The sequence below is a fragment of the Micromesistius poutassou genome (genome assembly GCF_964030765.1).
Source record: "Micromesistius poutassou genome assembly, chromosome: 11".
NCBI lineage: Eukaryota > Metazoa > Chordata > Actinopteri > Gadiformes > Gadidae > Micromesistius > Micromesistius poutassou.
In genome coordinates, this window is record NC_140281.1 from 320,476 (window position 1) to 338,977 (window position 18,502).

Here is an 18,502-nt window from a genome sequence, read left to right on the forward strand (position 1 = left end):
ACCTTAGGGTGGCCGGCTGCTCTGTAGACGGGCCTTCCATTGACCCTTTGCACAGAGCTGTCATCATAACACTAACATTAACCTGCTCCTTTTAATGTGTGAGACTTTGGTTCCATTTGATGGACTCTTGCAAAAATTCACGATTTTCCTCAAATCAACCAATAAAACATTGTATTTGTTCATCCAAGCAGAATATTCTTCATGGATCCAACCTTTATTTTTTTTTTCCCGGTCACCAGCTTGAGGAGGCTGTGAATGCCCCATTATTTATAAAATGTCCATGTTCACAAGGCCCCCAGGCCCCCCCCCCCCACCCCCCACCCACCCAACCCAGCACAGTTCACCAAAACACTTTGATAGAATCAAAAGGGACACATTTCACTCAGTGGCGAGGCCATTTTGCCAACAATGTTTACTCTTCACACACAAAAAAAAAAACATGGCTGAAACACATCGGCTCTCACAAAGAACCATGGGGGGCCAAAGGACCTGATGCAGGGGCGAAGGGACGCGGCCGCCCCCAGGGAGAGCACCCTGTTCCTGGGACTCCCATCGCACCAGCGAGGAGGACCACCGGACCAGCTGTTACAAGTTTACACCCAGAATGACTCCTGAGCCCCCTACGCCTACGCCGGCGCCAGTGTGTAACTCTAACCGCCCCCAGTTCCGCGGGCCTGAGGGCCGTGTTCTAACCCTGCTTGGCTGATTCCAGCAGCTTGAGGAGAGACAAAACAAGTGAACAAAAAAAAAAAAAAGGGAAATATCAAAGCAATTTCCTACAGTGGACACATCCCCGTGGTAAGAGGTTAACCACAGAGAGGCTGGCCTGTGCGGTGCCGTTTCCAGTGGTGCCCCGTCCGTCCGTCCGTCCGTCCGTCCCACAGCGACGGACGAGGCGGTTCATCCAGTTACTCTACGTTTGTTCGGTTCGAAGAGCGATCCGCCACCGCGACCAGATTCCTGCTCTGATTATAAGGTTCCTCCCAAAGTTCCTTAGTTGAAGCCATAAATGACACAAGAGTAAAACACAAAGGCAGTAGCAGTACCACTATGGCTTGGAATGAACTGCATTCCTACACGGGTCCCATCGCCCACTTCCCCTGCATGATTCACATATGCATGCTTCTTGATGCTTCTTGATATCAGATTATTGTTTTGAGGATTTAACTCTGAAGCATTTTTAGCCTGGAATCGACCCAATTCCATCCGATTCCAGTGTTGGCGTAACCATTGTTTAAAAGTGCGTTGATAGAGGTTTTCACATTTACAAATCATTCTAAGAAAGTCTTGCTATGAAAAGGAGGCCTTGTTGCGATTCCTTACTCACACCCCCGCCCTGACATCGGCCCATTGCCCTCCCTTGTAATCAGACCCCGGCGTACTTAGTACCACATGTGATTGTAAACTGCAGCGAGCAGCTTCAGCATGCTTGTGTCCTTATTGGAAAACCTCGCCAGCTCCCGCTTGCCCTCGACTGTCCTTCCTTCTTCCTTAAGGTCAGACGTTGACTCATGTGTTTTTCCGATGCGGGTCCAACTCGCAACAGACAACTAAAAGCTGCCTCACCGGCAGTAGGGAACCAATGTGGTTACTAACATGATCATGAGCCATCATGGTGTGCTACTGTGACGTGGATTGTCCAACACGGAGAAGAAAGGAAGAAAATAAAGTGAAAATAATGGATTGCACCAAGAGTTGTTAAAGAGGATCTGCCATTTAGAAAGTTAACACTAACAGTCAGCACTTTGGGAGCAGTTGTCCCTGCCTAGAAATGTACTAATAAGCCCGAATAAGGAAGCCTATGGAACCGTTCCTTTAGAAGGGGAACCTTGGAACCCTTAAGACGTGGGCTTTGCGGGGGAAGCCACGTCTACCAGTGTGTGTATGTGTGCGCGCGTGTGTGTGTGTGTGTGTGTGTGTGTGTGTGTGTTGGTGTGTGCTATGCGTGTGTGTGTGTGTGTCTTCAGCGGGACCCCCCTCCCCGAGCGAGCGTCCTCCTCCCTCACGTGGAGCAGAGGGTGACGCAGACGCCCTCCCCGATCCAGCAGGCGGGGTACAGCGTCCGGGCGAAGGCGCAGTGGAAGGCGTGCAGCCGCGTGGCCCCGTCGCCGTAGTAGGTCAGCGTCCCGGCCTCGTAGTCCAGCAGCATGCCCAGGCGCTTGTGGCGCGGGTGGCCCGCCACCGTCTCGCGGTGCCCGCCGTGCCAGGCGCTCAGCTGCTGCTCGTCCAGCTGCAGGCTCCACGACAGCTCGTTCATGCCCACCATGCAGCGCTTGCCCTTCTCCTTGCGGGGGATGTCCTCGTAGGTCACCTGGTGGGGGGGGGGGGGGGCGGCGAGGGAGGAACGGGCGGAGGGTAAAGAGATGGAACGCCACACCCGGGTGAACTTTGTTCCACTGTTTCGTTGCGCAATGACAATAAAGTTGAATCTGAATCTGATCTAAAGGTCGCCACAGAAGTAGCAACATTTAGCATATAGCAACAGTTAGCATCCACCACTTTAACATATAGCACCATTTAGCATATAGCACCATTTAGCATACACAACTTTAACACATAGCACTATTTAGCATATAGCAACAGTTAGCATACACCGCTTTAACATTTAGCACTATTTAGCATATAGCACCCTTTAGCATATAGCATCCTTTAACATATAGCACCATTTAGCATATAGCATTCTTTAACACATAGCACCATTTAGCGTATAGCATCCTTTAACACATAGCACCATTTAGCATATAGCAACAGTTAGCATACACCGCTTTAACATATAGCATCCTTTAGCATATAGCAACAGTTAGCATGGACCACTTTAACACATAGCACCATTTAGCATATAGCGACAGCGGCTCACCCCCAGGTAGGCCCAGGGCTTGGACACCTCCAGCTCCCAGTAGTGCTGGCCGCGGGAGAAGCCCTGGAAGCAGAGCACCTGCCAGGTGTGGTCGAAGCGCGCCTCGTTGGCGGGGAGCGCCCGCGGCCCGGAGGTCAGGTGCTCCGCCCGGCGGTTCTCCTGGGACAGCAGCAGGTGGCCGTTGGCCGTGCGCGGGTCAAAGGTCAGGGAGCACCTGTCTGTAGTAGACGAGGGGGGAGGAGGAGAGCGGGAGTCAGACCGGAGGGGAGGAGGAGAGGGGGAGGAGAGGGGGAGTCAGACCGGGGGGGGGAGTAGGAGGAGAGGGGGAGTCAGCCCGGGGGGGGGGGGGGGGGGGGGGAGAGGGAGAGTGGGAGTCAGACCGGTGGGGGGGAGGAGAGGGGGAGTCAGACGGGAGGGGAGGAGGAGAGGGGGAGGAGAGGGGGAGTCAGACCGGGGGGGGGAGGAGAGGGGGGAGGAGGAGAGGGGGAGTCAGACGGGAGGGGGAGGAGGAGAGTGGGAGTCAGACCGGGGGGGAGAGTGGGAGTCAGACCGGGGGGGAGGAGGAGAGTGGGAGTCAGACCGGGGAGGGAGGAGGAGAGGGGGAGTCAGACCGGGGGGGGGGAGGAGAGCGGGAGTCAGACCGGGGGGGAGGAAGAGAGCGGGAGTCAGACCGGGGGGGGGGAGGAGAGCGGGAGTCAGACCGGGGGGGAGGAAGAGAGCGGGAGTCAGACCGGGGAGGGGGGAGGAGGAGAGCGGGAGTCAGACGGGGGGGGGGGGGGGGAGCAGGCTGTGTCGTGTGTCCCGAGGTCTGGAGGTAGTGTAGCGGAGCACTATCCATTATTCAGGATTAGGACTTAAATATTTAACTTCTGACTGGAGACGGCGTCTTAACGCTCGTACTTAAGGTTTATTTGTCTTCAAAAGCAGATTGAATTACATCAACAGCAATCCATATTTTTACTTCCTTCATAATTAGTATTTTTAGGGATTTGAATTCCAATGCCCTTATGTCACTTACACAGACCTAAAGATAGATAGTAGGCCTGGGCGATATGGTCGAAAGATATCGATAAATATTGATAATTTGAATGACCTAAAAAGACTAGGAATTATCATGCTGGATTTAAACACTTCTGTTTAACACTTCATATGACCGTCCACTGTTCTTCATTGATCAATACTCCAATGTCGACACAACAATGAAAAACACAGCTGCTAGATTCAGTGGTCCAGTCTCTTATCGATATATATTGAACATGTTGTATATTGATATTGATCAAAAGTCTATCACGATACGATAATTTATTGTTTTATTGCCCATGCCTAATAGATAGATAGATAGATATAGATATCTATCTATCTATCTATCTTTAGGTCTCTATATATCTATATCTCTATCTATCTATCTATCTATATATCTATCTATTTATCTATATCTACACACATCTATATATATATATATATATATATATAGATGTGTGTACTGCATGTAACCAAACATATGCATTAACTGCATGGTCCTGATCCTCCGTCTGGTTGGTGTGTGGATGTGACGGGAGTGGGAGCAGGTCGGGTCCACACTGGACTTACAGGCGTTGAGGCCCTCCTTCCCTCCAGGGTGGCACGGGGCCGCCGGGCTGGGGACCACGGCCAGGACAGGCCGCTTGTCCTGGGGGGAACCTGAGAGCCAGAGCACGGGCCATTGAGTGGTTCTCAAACCTTTTCTAATAGTCTACTCCCTCCCCAAGATATTTTTTCAGTACCCCCCCCCCCCTTCACCGGCGCAAAACATTTTTGGGAGAAAAAAAATAATAAATTAACATAAATAAGGTATGTGCGTTCTACTTGCAGCGTTAACAGGAACACTAAAAGGGTGCAAATGCTCACACTTTAGTGAGAAACATGGGCCTGGGATTCATGCAACTATTGGCTTATTTCTCCCCACAAAAGAAGCCCAACGCCAGGGGAGGTTCAGAGCAGGTAGAGGTGACCCCCTCCAGGGTCAGAGCATGTAGAGGTGAACCCTGTTAAAATATATTCTACCTGAACCTGACGACATTTTGATGATTCTGGATGCCCTTTCTTTTTTCAAGAACTCTCACTCCTTTCTCCTGGTTTTAAGATTTACGTTTCAACCACATGTCCATTTTTTCTATTGCCTAGCTTTCAGAATTGAAACTTGCTCAGGGTGAAGACAAAAATAGTTTTTCTTAATCTGCAGAGTAGCCCCTGCAGTACTCCAAAGTACCACTAGGGGTACGCATACCCCCATTGGAGAACAGCTGCTTTAAACGTTTACACCTGATGCAGCAACACAAATGGTTGGGTGGTTAAAGCTTTGAACCTGGAGCTCTCCTTCTGAATGAGGGGGGTTTGGTGGTCAGGAGAACTCAACACCTACCTTGCTTGTCCTGCCCGACCACGGCGCTCACAGCCTTCTCCAGGTCCTCCGTCACCAGCTTGGAGACGCGAGACAGGACCTCTGTGATCCCGTTGAGACGCTCCTGCAGATTGGGCGTCATGTCCACTGGAATCTCCTTGAAGCTGGGAACCCTCACCAGCGTGGACTCCTGCCCAGGGAAGATGGAATGGTCAGACGTTTTTTGTTAGGAAGAGGGCTAACCTCATCAAAGCATTGCCCAACAGCGCTCAATGATTGTGTGGGTCTGAGTGCACATTGCATGTCATTATATTGGACCATGTGTCATTATATTGGACCATCTAAATATTCTAAATGATATTCCCACTCAGCAGCAGGCCTAAGGAACCGGGCTGAAGTGGTTGATTCATTCATTCAATTGTTGACTGAAGGATATTCTTGTTCATGGTATATTTTCTTCACAGAAACACTGGGTTATCTTTTTTACGTGGCCTCATGTGCCAACTTAACTAGAATGTAACCCTTGATATACAGGAGTACTCATTTACAAAATACAGTGAAACTGACAACATAGGAAGAGGCAGAAATGTCCAACATAGTGCATCAAAGACACTACAAGTCAGGTGACCACAGCAGGTAATTACAGCTGATTGGTGATTGGTAACCTGTCTTGTACCAGATAGACAAGCAATAAATAACCTGCAAGCAATCAGTGCTGCATTTCTGAAGGTACAGCGAAGGCAATGGCCATGCTCAGGTTTTGTGTAGGGATTGCTTGTGTTCTAGCACTTTGGATGACCGATGGTAAAGTACATTTTAGTACACAACTGATGTATTTGTTTGTGGAAAATGTATGCTTAGTATCAATTTTGTCTTTTGTTCTGTCTGACTGTTGTATTGTGCTGTTCTATTTACAATGTATCTACTTTTCTGTGTTTTCTTGTGTTTCTGTGTTTTTAAATGTTTTTTAATTACCTATTTTTCATCCTCATCTGTAAAGTGTCTTTGAGTGATTGAAAAGCGCTTCCAAATAAAATGTATTATTATTTAGGTCTGTGAATGAGCTTACATTTAGTAGTATCTTTCATTGGTGGTGACCAGTTGTGCTAAATGCGTGAACCATTTGTGAAATTGTAAATGTTTTCAGTCTCTTGCGCCTCATTTGGAGGGACAGACGGGAGATCCAAAGATGAGATCGGCCAGGGAAGTAAGGGATTTAAAAGGCAATCTTTATATTTCACTGGCTCCTTCAATCTGAGTAGTTGACTTGATGATTTGATTTTCAGGTGTTCCACAAAATGACCTCGCTGATGTTATTGAAATGAAACAACTAATTGATGCCCTGTACAAAGACCACTATGTTATAGAAGGTATGCTCGCTCCTGGTTGTCTGTAGCTTCAAAGGATAATTCCGGTATTTTGAACATTGAGCCCCCTTTCTGGTTTGTCTAGGATGAAATAGTGTGGTTGACACCGAAATGTTGACTATTCGTCCTGTCTCGGGTATTTGGCTCATTTAGATTCGCCCCTGCCTGCTTCACACTGGCTGGCTATGGGCATTCACAAACCTGTCCTTTAAACAACCCTAAATGTTTGTTTTCAGAAATGTGCAACTCACCTAGTGGTTAGTGGTGTTCGTTGATGTTCCAAATCGAGTATCAAAATAAAGTTTGTGTTTTATTTGGCATTTTGTAAATCCCATTGAAATGGGGCTGTTTACATTTGGTTGTAGTCTTTTCACTCTGTTCTCCGTATCGACAGTAGGGCTAGACCCGAGCGAAAATACTACAACCAGCCCCCGTTTCCGTTTCTGGTCAATGAGCAATGAGTCTTCCAACAGAAATCAATGGATTTAGAAAAACACGACAAACTGTGTTTCGCTACGATACCTGATTTGGAACAACAACGAACATCACTATCCTGAGTTGCACATTTCTGAAAACGAACATTTAGGGTTGTTTTAAGGACAGGTTTGTGAATGCCCATAGCCAGCCATTCTGAAGCAGGTAGGGGAGATTTGAAATTAGCCAAATACCCGAGACAGGACCAATAGTCAACATTTCAGTGTCAACCACTCTATTTCATCCTAGACAAACAAGATACCAGCATTGTCCTTCAACACTAGCATTCAATGAAATGTAGTAACTCTATTTTCTGTTTCAACTGAACAGAAAACCGCAAGTCTGCTGCAAAAGTCTCCCTGGCCTATGACCACGTGACCCAAGCCTCTGACCCCCTTCCCTCCAACGTGACCCAAGCCTCTGACCCCCTTCCCTCCAACGTGACCCAAGCCTCTGACCCCCTGGCCTCTAACAACGTGACTCAAGCCTCTGACCACGTGACCACATCCCCCCTGGCCTCTAACGTGACTCAAGCCTCCGACCACGTAACTACATCCTCCCATGCCTCCAACGTGACTCAAGCCTCTGACCCCCTGGCCTCTAACAATGTGACCCAAGCCTCTGACCCCCTTCCCTCCAACATGACTCAAGCCTCTGACCCCCTGGCCTCCAACGTGACCCAAGCCTCTGACCACGTGACCACATCCCCCCTTCCCTCCAACGTGACTCAAGCCTCTGACCCCCTTCCCTCCAACGTGACTCAAGCCTCTGACCCCCTTCCCTCCAACGTGACTCAAGCCTCTGACCCCCTTCCCTCCAACGTGACTCAAGCCTCTGACCCCCTTCCCTCCAACGTGACTCAAGCCTCTGACCCCCTTCCCTCCAACGTGACTCAAGCCTCTGACCCCCTGGCCTCCAACGTGACCCAAGCCTCTGACCACGTGACCACATCCCCCCTGGCCTCCAACGTGACTCAAGCCTCTGACCCCCTTCCCTCCAACGTGACTCAAGCCTCTGACCCCCTTCCCTCCAACGTGACTCAAGCCTCTGACCCCCTTCCCTCCAACGTGACTCAAGCCTCTGACCCCCTTCCCGCCAACGTGACTCAAGCCTCTGACCCCCTTCCCGCCAACGTGACTCAAGCCTCTGACCCCCTTCCCGCCAACGTGACTCAAGCCTCTGACCCCCTTCCCGCCAACGTGACTCAAGCCTCTGACCCCCTTCCCGCCAACGTGACTCAAGCCTCTGACCCCCTTCCCGCCAACGTGACTCAAGCCTCTGACCCCCTTCCCGCCAACGTGACTCAAGCCTCTGACCCCCTTCCCGCCAACGTGACTCAAGCCTCTGACCCCCTTCCCGCCAACGTGACTCAAGCCTCTGACCCCCTTCCCGCCAACGTGACTCAAGCCTCTGACCCCCTTCCCTCCAACGTGACTCAAGCCTCTGACCCCCTTCCCTCCAACGTGACTCAAGCCTCTGACCCCCTTCCCTCCAACGTGACTCAAGCCTCTGACCCCCTTCCCTCCAACGTGACTCAAGCCTCTGACCCCCTTCCCTCCAACGTGACTCAAGCCTCTGACCCCCTTCCCTCCAACGTGACTCAAGCCTCTGACCCCCTTCCCTCCAACGTGACTCAAGCCTCTGACCCCCTTCCCTCCAACGTGACTCAAGCCTCTGACCCCCTTCCCTCCAACGTGACTCAAGCCTCTGACCCCCTTCCCTCCAACGTGACCCAAGCCTCTGACCCCCTTCCCTCCAACGTGACCCAAGCCTCTGACCCCCTTCCCGCCAACGTGACCCAAGCCTCTGACCCCCTTCCCGCCAACGTGACTCAAGCCTCTGACCCCCTTCCCGCCAACGTGACTCAAGCCTCTGACCCCCTTCCCGCCAACGTGACTCAAGCCTCTGACCCCCTTCCCGCCAACGTGACTCAAGCCTCTGACCCCCTTCCCGCCAACGTGACTCAAGCCTCTGACCCCCTTCCCGCCAACGTGACTCAAGCCTCTGACCCCCTTCCCGCCAACGTGACTCAAGCCTCTGACCCCCTTCCCTCCAACGTGACTCAAGCCTCTGACCCCCTTCCCTCCAACGTGACTCAAGCCTCTGACCCCCTTCCCTCCAACGTGACTCAAGCCTCTGACCCCCTTCCCGCCAACGTGACTCAAGCCTCTGACCCCCTTCCCTCCAACGTGACTCAAGCCTCTGACCCCCTTCCCGCCAACGTGACTCAAGCCTCTGACCCCCTTCCCGCCAACGTGACTCAAGCCTCTGACCCCCTTCCCGCCAACGTGACTCAAGCCTCTGACCCCCTTCCCGCCAACGTGACTCAAGCCTCTGACCCCCTTCCCGCCAACGTGACTCAAGCCTCTGACCCCCTTCCCGCCAACGTGACTCAAGCCTCTGACCCCCTTCCCGCCAACGTGACTCAAGCCTCTGACCCCCTTCCCGCCAACGTGACTCAAGCCTCTGACCCCCTTCCCGCCAACGTGACTCAAGCCTCTGACCCCCTTCCCGCCAACGTGACTCAAGCCTCTGACCCCCTTCCCGCCAACGTGACTCAAGCCTCTGACCCCCTTCCCGCCAACGTGACTCAAGCCTCTGACCCCCTTCCCTCCAACGTGACCCAAGCCTCTGACCCCCTTCCCTCCAACGTGACCCAAGCCTCTGACCCCCTTCCCTCCAACGTGACCCAAGCCTCTGACCCCCTTCCCTCCAACGTGACCCAAGCCTCTGACCCCCTTCCCTCCAACGTGACCCAAGCCTCTGACCCCCTTCCCTCCAACGTGACCCAAGCCTCTGACCCCCTTCCCTCCAACGTGACCCAAGCCTCTGACCCCCTTCCCTCCAACGTGACCCAAGCCTCTGACCCCCTTCCCTCCAACGTGACCCAAGCCTCTGACCCCCTGGCCTCCAACGTGACCCAAGCCTCTGACCCCCTGGCCTCCAACGTGACCCAAGCCTCTGACCCCCTGGCCTCCAACGTGACCCAAGCCTCTGACCACGTGACCACATCCCCCCTGGCCTCCAACGTGACTCAAGCCTCTGACCACGTGACCACATCCCCCCTGGCCTCCAACGTGACTCAAGCCTCTGACCCCCTTCCCGCCAACGTGACTCAAGCCTCTGACCCCCTTCCCGCCAACGTGACTCAAGCCTCTGACCCCCTTCCCGCCAACGTGACTCAAGCCTCTGACCCCCTTCCCGCCAACGTGACTCAAGCCTCTGACCCCCTTCCCGCCAACGTGACTCAAGCCTCTGACCCCCTTCCCGCCAACGTGACTCAAGCCTCTGACCCCCTTCCCGCCAACGTGACTCAAGCCTCTGACCCCCTTCCCGCCAACGTGACTCAAGCCTCTGACCCCCTTCCCGCCAACGTGACTCAAGCCTCTGACCCCCTTCCCGCCAACGTGACTCAAGCCTCTGACCCCCTTCCCGCCAACGTGACTCAAGCCTCTGACCCCCTTCCCGCCAACGTGACTCAAGCCTCTGACCCCCTTCCCGCCAACGTGACTCAAGCCTCTGACCCCCTTCCCGCCAACGTGACTCAAGCCTCTGACCCCCTTCCCGCCAACGTGACTCAAGCCTCTGACCCCCTTCCCGCCAACGTGACTCAAGCCTCTGACCCCCTTCCCGCCAACGTGACTCAAGCCTCTGACCCCCTTCCCGCCAACGTGACTCAAGCCTCTGACCCCCTTCCCCCCAACGTGACTCAAGCCTCTGACCCCCTTCCCGCCAACGTGACTCAAGCCTCTGACCCCCTTCCCGCCAACGTGACTCAAGCCTCTGACCCCCTTCCCGCCAACGTGACTCAAGCCTCTGACCCCCTTCCCGCCAACGTGACTCAAGCCTCTGACCCCCTTCCCGCCAACGTGACTCAAGCCTCTGACCCCCTTCCCGCCAACGTGACTCAAGCCTCTGACCCCCTTCCCGCCAACGTGACTCAAGCCTCTGACCCCCTTCCCGCCAACGTGACTCAAGCCTCTGACCCCCTTCCCGCCAACGTGACTCAAGCCTCTGACCCCCTTCCCGCCAACGTGACTCAAGCCTCTGACCCCCTTCCCGCCAACGTGACTCAAGCCTCTGACCCCCTTCCCGCCAACGTGACTCAAGCCTCTGACCCCCTTCCCGCCAACGTGACTCAAGCCTCTGACCCCCTTCCCGCCAACGTGACTCAAGCCTCTGACCCCCTTCCCGCCAACGTGACTCAAGCCTCTGACCCCCTTCCCGCCAACGTGACTCAAGCCTCTGACCCCCTTCCCGCCAACGTGACTCAAGCCTCTGACCCCCTTCCCTCCAACGTGACTCAAGCCTCTGACCCCCTTCCCTCCAACGTGACTCAAGCCTCTGACCCCCTTCCCTCCAACGTGACCCAAGCCTCTGACCCCCTTCCCTCCAACGTGACCCAAGCCTCTGACCCCCTTCCCTCCAACGTGACCCAAGCCTCTGACCCCCTTCCCTCCAACGTGACCCAAGCCTCTGACCCCCTGGCCTCCAACGTGACCCAAGCCTCTGACCACGTGACCACATCCCCCCTGGCCTCCAACGTGACTCAAGCCTCTGACCCCCTTCCCTCCAACGTGACTCAAGCCTCTGACCCCCTTCCCTCCAACGTGACTCAAGCCTCTGACCCCCTTCCCTCCAACGTGACTCAAGCCTCTGACTCCCTTCCCGCCAACGTGACTCAAGCCTCTGACCCCCTGGCCTCCAACGTGACCCAAGCCTCTGACCACGTGACCACATCCCCCCTGGCCTCCAACGTGACTCAAGCCTCTGACCCCCTTCCCTCCAACGTGACTCAAGCCTCTGACCCCCTTCCCTCCAACGTGACTCAAGCCTCTGACCCCCTTCCCGCCAACGTGACTCAAGCCTCTGACCCCCTTCCCGCCAACGTGACTCAAGCCTCTGACCCCCTTCCCGCCAACGTGACTCAAGCCTCTGACCCCCTTCCCGCCAACGTGACTCAAGCCTCTGACCCCCTTCCCGCCAACGTGACTCAAGCCTCTGACCCCCTTCCCGCCAACGTGACTCAAGCCTCTGACCCCCTTCCCGCCAACGTGACTCAAGCCTCTGACCCCCTTCCCGCCAACGTGACTCAAGCCTCTGACCCCCTTCCCGCCAACGTGACTCAAGCCTCTGACCCCCTTCCCGCCAACGTGACTCAAGCCTCTGACCCCCTTCCCGCCAACGTGACTCAAGCCTCTGACCCCCTTCCCGCCAACGTGACTCAAGCCTCTGACCCCCTTCCCTCCAACGTGACTCAAGCCTCTGACCCCCTTCCCTCCAACGTGACTCAAGCCTCTGACCCCCTTCCCTCCAACGTGACTCAAGCCTCTGACCCCCTTCCCTCCAACGTGACTCAAGCCTCTGACCCCCTTCCCTCCAACGTGACTCAAGCCTCTGACCCCCTTCCCTCCAACGTGACTCAAGCCTCTGACCCCCTTCCCTCCAACGTGACTCAAGCCTCTGACCCCCTTCCCTCCAACGTGACTCAAGCCTCTGACCCCCTTCCCTCCAACGTGACCCAAGCCTCTGACCCCCTGGCCTCCAACGTGACCCAAGCCTCTGACCACGTGACCACATCCCCCCTTCCCTCCAACGTGACCCAAGCCTCTGACCCCCTTCCCTCCAACGTGACCCAAGCCTCTGACCCCCTTCCCTCCAACGTGACCCAAGCCTCTGACCCCCTGGCCTCCAACGTGACCCAAGCCTCTGACCACGTGACCACATCCCCCCTTCCCTCCAACGTGACCCAAGCCTCTGACCCCCTTCCCTCCAACGTGACCCAAGCCTCTGACCCCCTTCCCTCCAACGTGACCCAAGCCTCTGACCCCCTGGCCTCCAACGTGACCCAAGCCTCTGACCACGTGACCACATCCCCCCTGGCCTCCAACGTGACTCAAGCCTCTGACCCCCTTCCCTCCAACGTGACTCAAGCCTCTGACCCCCTTCCCTCCAACGTGACTCAAGCCTCTGACTCCCTTCCCTCCAACGTGACTCAAGCCTCTGACTCCCTTCCCGCCAACGTGACTCAAGCCTCTGACCCCCTGGCCTCCAACGTGACCCAAGCCTCTGACCACGTGACCACATCCCCCCTGGCCTCCAACGTGACTCAAGCCTCTGACCCCCTTCCCTCCAACGTGACCCAAGCCTCTGACCACGTGACCACATCCCCCCTTCCCTCCAACGTGACCCAAGCCTCTGACCCCCTTCCCTCCAACGTGACCCAAGCCTCTGACCCCCTTCCCTCCAACGTGACCCAAGCCTCTGACCCCCTGGCCTCCAACGTGACCCAAGCCTCTGACCACGTGACCACATCCCCCCTTCCCTCCAACGTGACCCAAGCCTCTGACCCCCTTCCCTCCAACGTGACCCAAGCCTCTGACCCCCTTCCCTCCAACGTGACCCAAGCCTCTGACCCCCTGGCCTCCAACGTGACCCAAGCCTCTGACCACGTGACCACATCCCCCCTGGCCTCCAACGTGACTCAAGCCTCTGACCCCCTTCCCTCCAACGTGACTCAAGCCTCTGACCCCCTTCCCTCCAACGTGACTCAAGCCTCTGACTCCCTTCCCTCCAACGTGACTCAAGCCTCTGACTCCCTTCCCGCCAACGTGACTCAAGCCTCTGACCCCCTGGCCTCCAACGTGACCCAAGCCTCTGACCACGTGACCACATCCCCCCTGGCCTCCAACGTGACTCAAGCCTCTGACCCCCTTCCCTCCAACGTGACTCAAGCCTCTGACCCCCTTCCCTCCAACGTGACTCAAGCCTCTGACCCCCTTCCCGCCAACGTGACTCAAGCCTCTGACCCCCTTCCCGCCAACGTGACTCAAGCCTCTGACCCCCTTCCCGCCAACGTGACTCAAGCCTCTGACCCCCTTCCCGCCAACGTGACTCAAGCCTCTGACCCCCTTCCCGCCAACGTGACTCAAGCCTCTGACCCCCTTCCCGCCAACGTGACTCAAGCCTCTGACCCCCTTCCCGCCAACGTGACTCAAGCCTCTGACCCCCTTCCCGCCAACGTGACTCAAGCCTCTGACCCCCTTCCCGCCAACGTGACTCAAGCCTCTGACCCCCTTCCCGCCAACGTGACTCAAGCCTCTGACCCCCTTCCCGCCAACGTGACTCAAGCCTCTGACCCCCTTCCCGCCAACGTGACTCAAGCCTCTGACCCCCTTCCCGCCAACGTGACTCAAGCCTCTGACCCCCTTCCCTCCAACGTGACTCAAGCCTCTGACCCCCTTCCCTCCAACGTGACTCAAGCCTCTGACCCCCTTCCCTCCAACGTGACTCAAGCCTCTGACCCCCTTCCCTCCAACGTGACTCAAGCCTCTGACCCCCTTCCCTCCAACGTGACTCAAGCCTCTGACCCCCTTCCCTCCAACGTGACTCAAGCCTCTGACCCCCTTCCCTCCAACGTGACTCAAGCCTCTGACCCCCTTCCCTCCAACGTGACTCAAGCCTCTGACCCCCTTCCCTCCAACGTGACCCAAGCCTCTGACCCCCTTCCCTCCAACATGACCCAAGCCTCTGACCCCCTGGCCTCCAACGTGACCCAAGCCTCTGACCACGTGACCACATCCCCCCTGGCCTCCGACCACGTGACCACATCCCCCCTGGCCTCCGACCACGTGACCACATCCCCCCTGGCCTCCGACCACGTGACCACATCCCCCCTGGCCTCCAACGTGACTCAAGCCTCTGACCCCCTTCCCTCCAACGTGACCCAAGCCTCTGACCCCCTTCCCTCCAACGTGACCCAAGCCTCTGACCCCCTGGCCTCCAACGTGACCCAAGCCTCTGACCACGTGACCACATCCCCCCTGGCCTCCGACCACGTGACCACATCCCCCCTGGCCTCCGACCACGTGACCACATCCCCCCTGGCCTCCGACCACGTGACCACATCCCCCCTGGCCTCCAACGTGACTCAAGCCTCTGACCCCCTTCCCGCCAACGTGACTCAAGCCTCTGACCCCCTTCCCGCCAACGTGACTCAAGCCTCTGACCCCCTTCCCGCCAACGTGACTCAAGCCTCTGACCCCCTTCCCGCCAACGTGACTCAAGCCTCTGACCCCCTTCCCGCCAACGTGACTCAAGCCTCTGACCACGTGACCACATCCCCCCTAGCCTCTGACATCCCTGAGAAGCCTGTTTCCACTCAAAGTGACTACATGATTCATCACAATCAAAGTGAGGGAAATGGATGTCATTTATAATGAAGTGTTTTGCACAATGCACACTATTTTATGCATTATTCTAGTTGCTAATATTATTATTTTGTTTCAGTTGTTTCACCAAGTGATAAGTCGGTTAGCAAAGGTTGCAGGAAACGCTCTAAGGCCATTGGACTACAATTGCTTAAGGCAATCTCAAATTACAAGGATGTTAAAGAAGGTAAGATGGTTCACGTTGCTTTGACTTATTAATTTGCAAATTCAGTTTTAAGCATGTTTTTGCATCTTTAAACCCAATAGTAAGCCAAGAGTTGGATCAGGTGAACGCTGACGCCTCATCAGGAACTGACCCCAAAGCAGTCAGAGCTACTCTGGATGCCAACGACTACGCTGCTCTGAATAATGTCTTAACTGGACAATATTTGAAACAGGAAACTGACTTCAACGAATGTATGTCTTCATAATAAAACCTTGTTTTTATAACTACATCTGTACTTGCTGCACTTCTTTCCCATTTGACTGGTTGTGACTTGGTGGGTTGAAGGGAGCAGTCATCTTCAGTAATGGCCTGTTTCCTTTAACCTTGACAAAAATGGGATACTTGTACTAGTGGATGCTTAAATTTAAGATTATTTCCCTTAATATAATACACTTTGATCATTCTAGCTCCTGCCAAGGCTAAACTTGCCTTGGGTTGAAGCCTCAAGCCACTTGGCGTGAAACTCACAATTTTGAGTCGATACGGCCTCATCTCTTGATTCTTTTCGACATGACAAATCAGTGGTCAAGCGACGTTAAAGTCATGTTTCTTTCTCTATAGCAATCCTTTCCATAATGTTTGAATATATTCTGAGCCGGTCAGTGTGGAAAAACAAGCACTTTTATAGGATGAACATTGATGCGGTGCAATTGCCCCCCCAAGGACTACATTGCAGATCAGGGCTGGAGGGTTCCGCACAATACTAGACCATATTTCAAATGTTCCCTGCATTTTTCTCTTGGACCCAAAATGATCAAATACTGTTCAGGTTGAGATACCAGTTTTAATCACCGCAAAAAAACCTGCATTTCCTACATACTGACATTACTAGTGGAGAAAGGATAATGACCTTTAAGATAATCTACGTCACGTCTTTAATTTTATGGTACTGGAGTAGAAATCCAAACCTTGATGAGCTGTGGATCGGGGAGATGATGGAGTGCCTCAATGTGGTGCTGGCTCTCTTGCAGCTCCTGAGCCCGCTCGTGTAGCTGTGTCAACCGCGCCTCGGCCTGGGAGAGGGCGCCCGCGTTCTGCCGCTCGATGAAGTGGTTTGTGGTTTCATGCTTCTCGTCCAGCGCTTCCTTGAGGCTGCAGAATTTGGAGTCCAACCAGATGGAGGTCTGCTTGAGAGACACCTACAGATTTGCGGGGGGGGGGGTATGTGTCATCAAGGAGCATGCAGCTGTTTAAGGATAACAGCAGGCAGAAAGCAGATACTGGGATTTGAATTCAGAACCTTTTGGCTAGGAGTCAACCCCCCCCCCCCCCTTAGGCACTTATTTTATGTTGTACCTCCTGGCACTTAAAAATAGTACTTGCCATTGTGTAGCGTCTTATCCTGGCTATCTTTGTTGTAAACATGGAATGGGTTAACCTAGTGATTGGTAGTGCTTGGCCCTTGGTTCTATGAACATCCTTACTGTACGACAGCGATATATATTGTTTCTCTTTCTTCTGACAAATAAGATAAGATAAGATAATCCTTTATTAGTCCCACCACAGTGGGGAAACTTGCAGTGTTACAGCAGCAAAGAGCAAAGACGATAGTGCAATAAAGAAAAGGCGAAAAACTGAATTGAGGCTCTAAATGAGGAGGAGCTGCTGCAACAGGCTGCCACTACGTGCGGCGGCGGAAGTTGGAGAAAATAATGTACGTAAAAAATGTACTTATTGTGAGCTTGTTGCTTTGATAAAAGTGTCTGCTAAACGCCCTCCATGTAAATGTGATTGTAATACCTCAACTATAAAAACTATCCCAAACCCCATGTATGTGCCGGCGAAACATATGCATGCCACAACAATACCTTGGCTTTGTCAATGTTCTCCGTCAGTTCGCCAATACTCCTGTCATTTTCTTGGATGAGTTTTTCCACCTCTGCACTCTTGCTCTTCAGCAGCAACTGTTACAGGGCACAAGGGAATAACGTGAAATGCACGGTGATGTCTTACTCGCCAGGAAGCAAGCTGTAGATGCAGTTAGAAGATCCTTCAAAGACGTTGTTTATAAATGCATGTTTTGTAGCAATGTCAGTACCTCTTGGGTCTCCCGCTCCGTCTCCAACAACACCTTCTGGTGGGAATTACAGTTTGACACTCCACACTTGACGCACACTCCCATTTTGTCCTCCTTGCAGTAGTACACCAGGGGCATGTTGTGCAGATCACACACTATGGCTGTCGCGCCCTCTCCATCCCTGCCGGCGGGCTCTCTGCCAGGGCTGCCGGGGCTGTTGGCCGCCGCCTCCGTCAGGACACAGAGGGACACGTTGCGCCTCAGGACGGGTCTGTCGGGGAACGTCTGCTTGCAGATCGGACACTGAGCGGGGAGGGCGGACCGGCTCTGGGTGTCCCAGTGGAGGGCGATGCATTTCTCACAGAAGGTGTGACCACAGGGGATGGTCACCGGAACCCGGAACGAATCCAGGCAAATGGCGCAGGCTAAATTTGGATTCTGACAGTCCATCTTGGTCCCGCGTTGTATCTGAAAGAAAACGTGTTTTTGGTTTTTGGCATATTTCAGTTTATCATGTAGTTATTACTACTACTGCCCGCATGCTCCGTTTACGACACAGACGTGGATGGAGGACTAGGCTTCCCCCCCACACACACACTGACACGACTGGACCTGCTGATGGTTACTAAGTCATGGTAACTGGTCCCAGACTGTGGAGCAGCTGGTTAGGACTATGGTCAGGGCACCGCTAGCTAACAACACACAACAATACTAACTTTAGCCAGCCTGGGAAGGCGGCAGGCTAACGATAGCGCATAGCTAGCCTATATATTCACGCCGTGCCCTCCCTGGCGCACGACTCAACACAGAAACACACATTCACGCGTTACCACGCGTTCATAACGCGTGTGGTGGTTACACGTTAAACAGCGGCGGTACCAAGAGGTTCTCCTACCAGGTCAACACACGTCCATCCTCCTGTCTGTCTCGCTGAGCGCAGCGGAGGGAGGAGCGTCCGGGGTAGGGGTGGG

At 54.2% G+C, this 18,502-nt stretch overlaps 2 protein-coding genes across 2 annotated transcripts; one reads left to right on the top strand and one right to left on the bottom strand.

The window, feature by feature from the left end:
* Window positions 1–344: 344 nt before the first annotated feature.
* trim65 (tripartite motif containing 65) lies at window positions 345–18,482 on the bottom strand. Its single transcript, XM_084475700.1, has 8 exons — window positions 18,427–18,482; window positions 17,553–17,999; window positions 17,323–17,418; window positions 16,423–16,653; window positions 5,259–5,427; window positions 4,448–4,537; window positions 2,858–3,075; window positions 345–2,311 (listed from the first exon to the last, which is right to left on the bottom strand). Exons 2-8 carry the CDS (start codon window positions 17,979–17,981, stop codon window positions 2,003–2,005), a joined length of 1,542 nt encoding a protein of 513 aa, XP_084331826.1. The 5' UTR covers window positions 17,982–17,999; window positions 18,427–18,482; the 3' UTR covers window positions 345–2,002.
* LOC311355806 (uncharacterized protein) lies at window positions 5,441–15,740 on the top strand (the record flags this gene model as incomplete). The annotated part of the gene is made up of 9 exons (XM_084475643.1): window positions 5,441–5,448; window positions 5,944–6,041; window positions 6,385–6,444; window positions 6,524–6,607; window positions 7,409–10,059; window positions 12,295–12,805; window positions 13,979–15,271; window positions 15,368–15,475; window positions 15,556–15,740. 9 exons carry the CDS (start codon window positions 5,441–5,443, stop codon window positions 15,717–15,719), a joined length of 4,977 nt encoding a protein of 1,658 aa, XP_084331769.1. The 3' UTR covers window positions 15,720–15,740.
* Window positions 18,483–18,502: the final 20 nt, after the last annotated feature.

What these genes read in the sequence shown, in the direction of transcription:
- trim65 (XM_084475700.1), bottom strand. Translation starts at nt 17,981, where the DNA reads ATGGACTGTCAGAATCCAAATTTAGCCTGCGCCATTTGCCTGGATTCG. An exon ending in CGGAGCGGGAGACCCAAGAG is followed by an intron (nt 17,419 to 17,552) that starts GTACTGACATTG and finishes GCCCTGTAACAG; the next exon opens with TTGCTGCTGAAGAGCAAGAG. An exon ending in GAAGGAGGGCCTCAACGCCT is followed by an intron (nt 3,076 to 4,447) that starts GTAAGTCCAGTG and finishes CGTCTACTACAG; the next exon opens with ACAGGTGCTCCCTGACCTTT.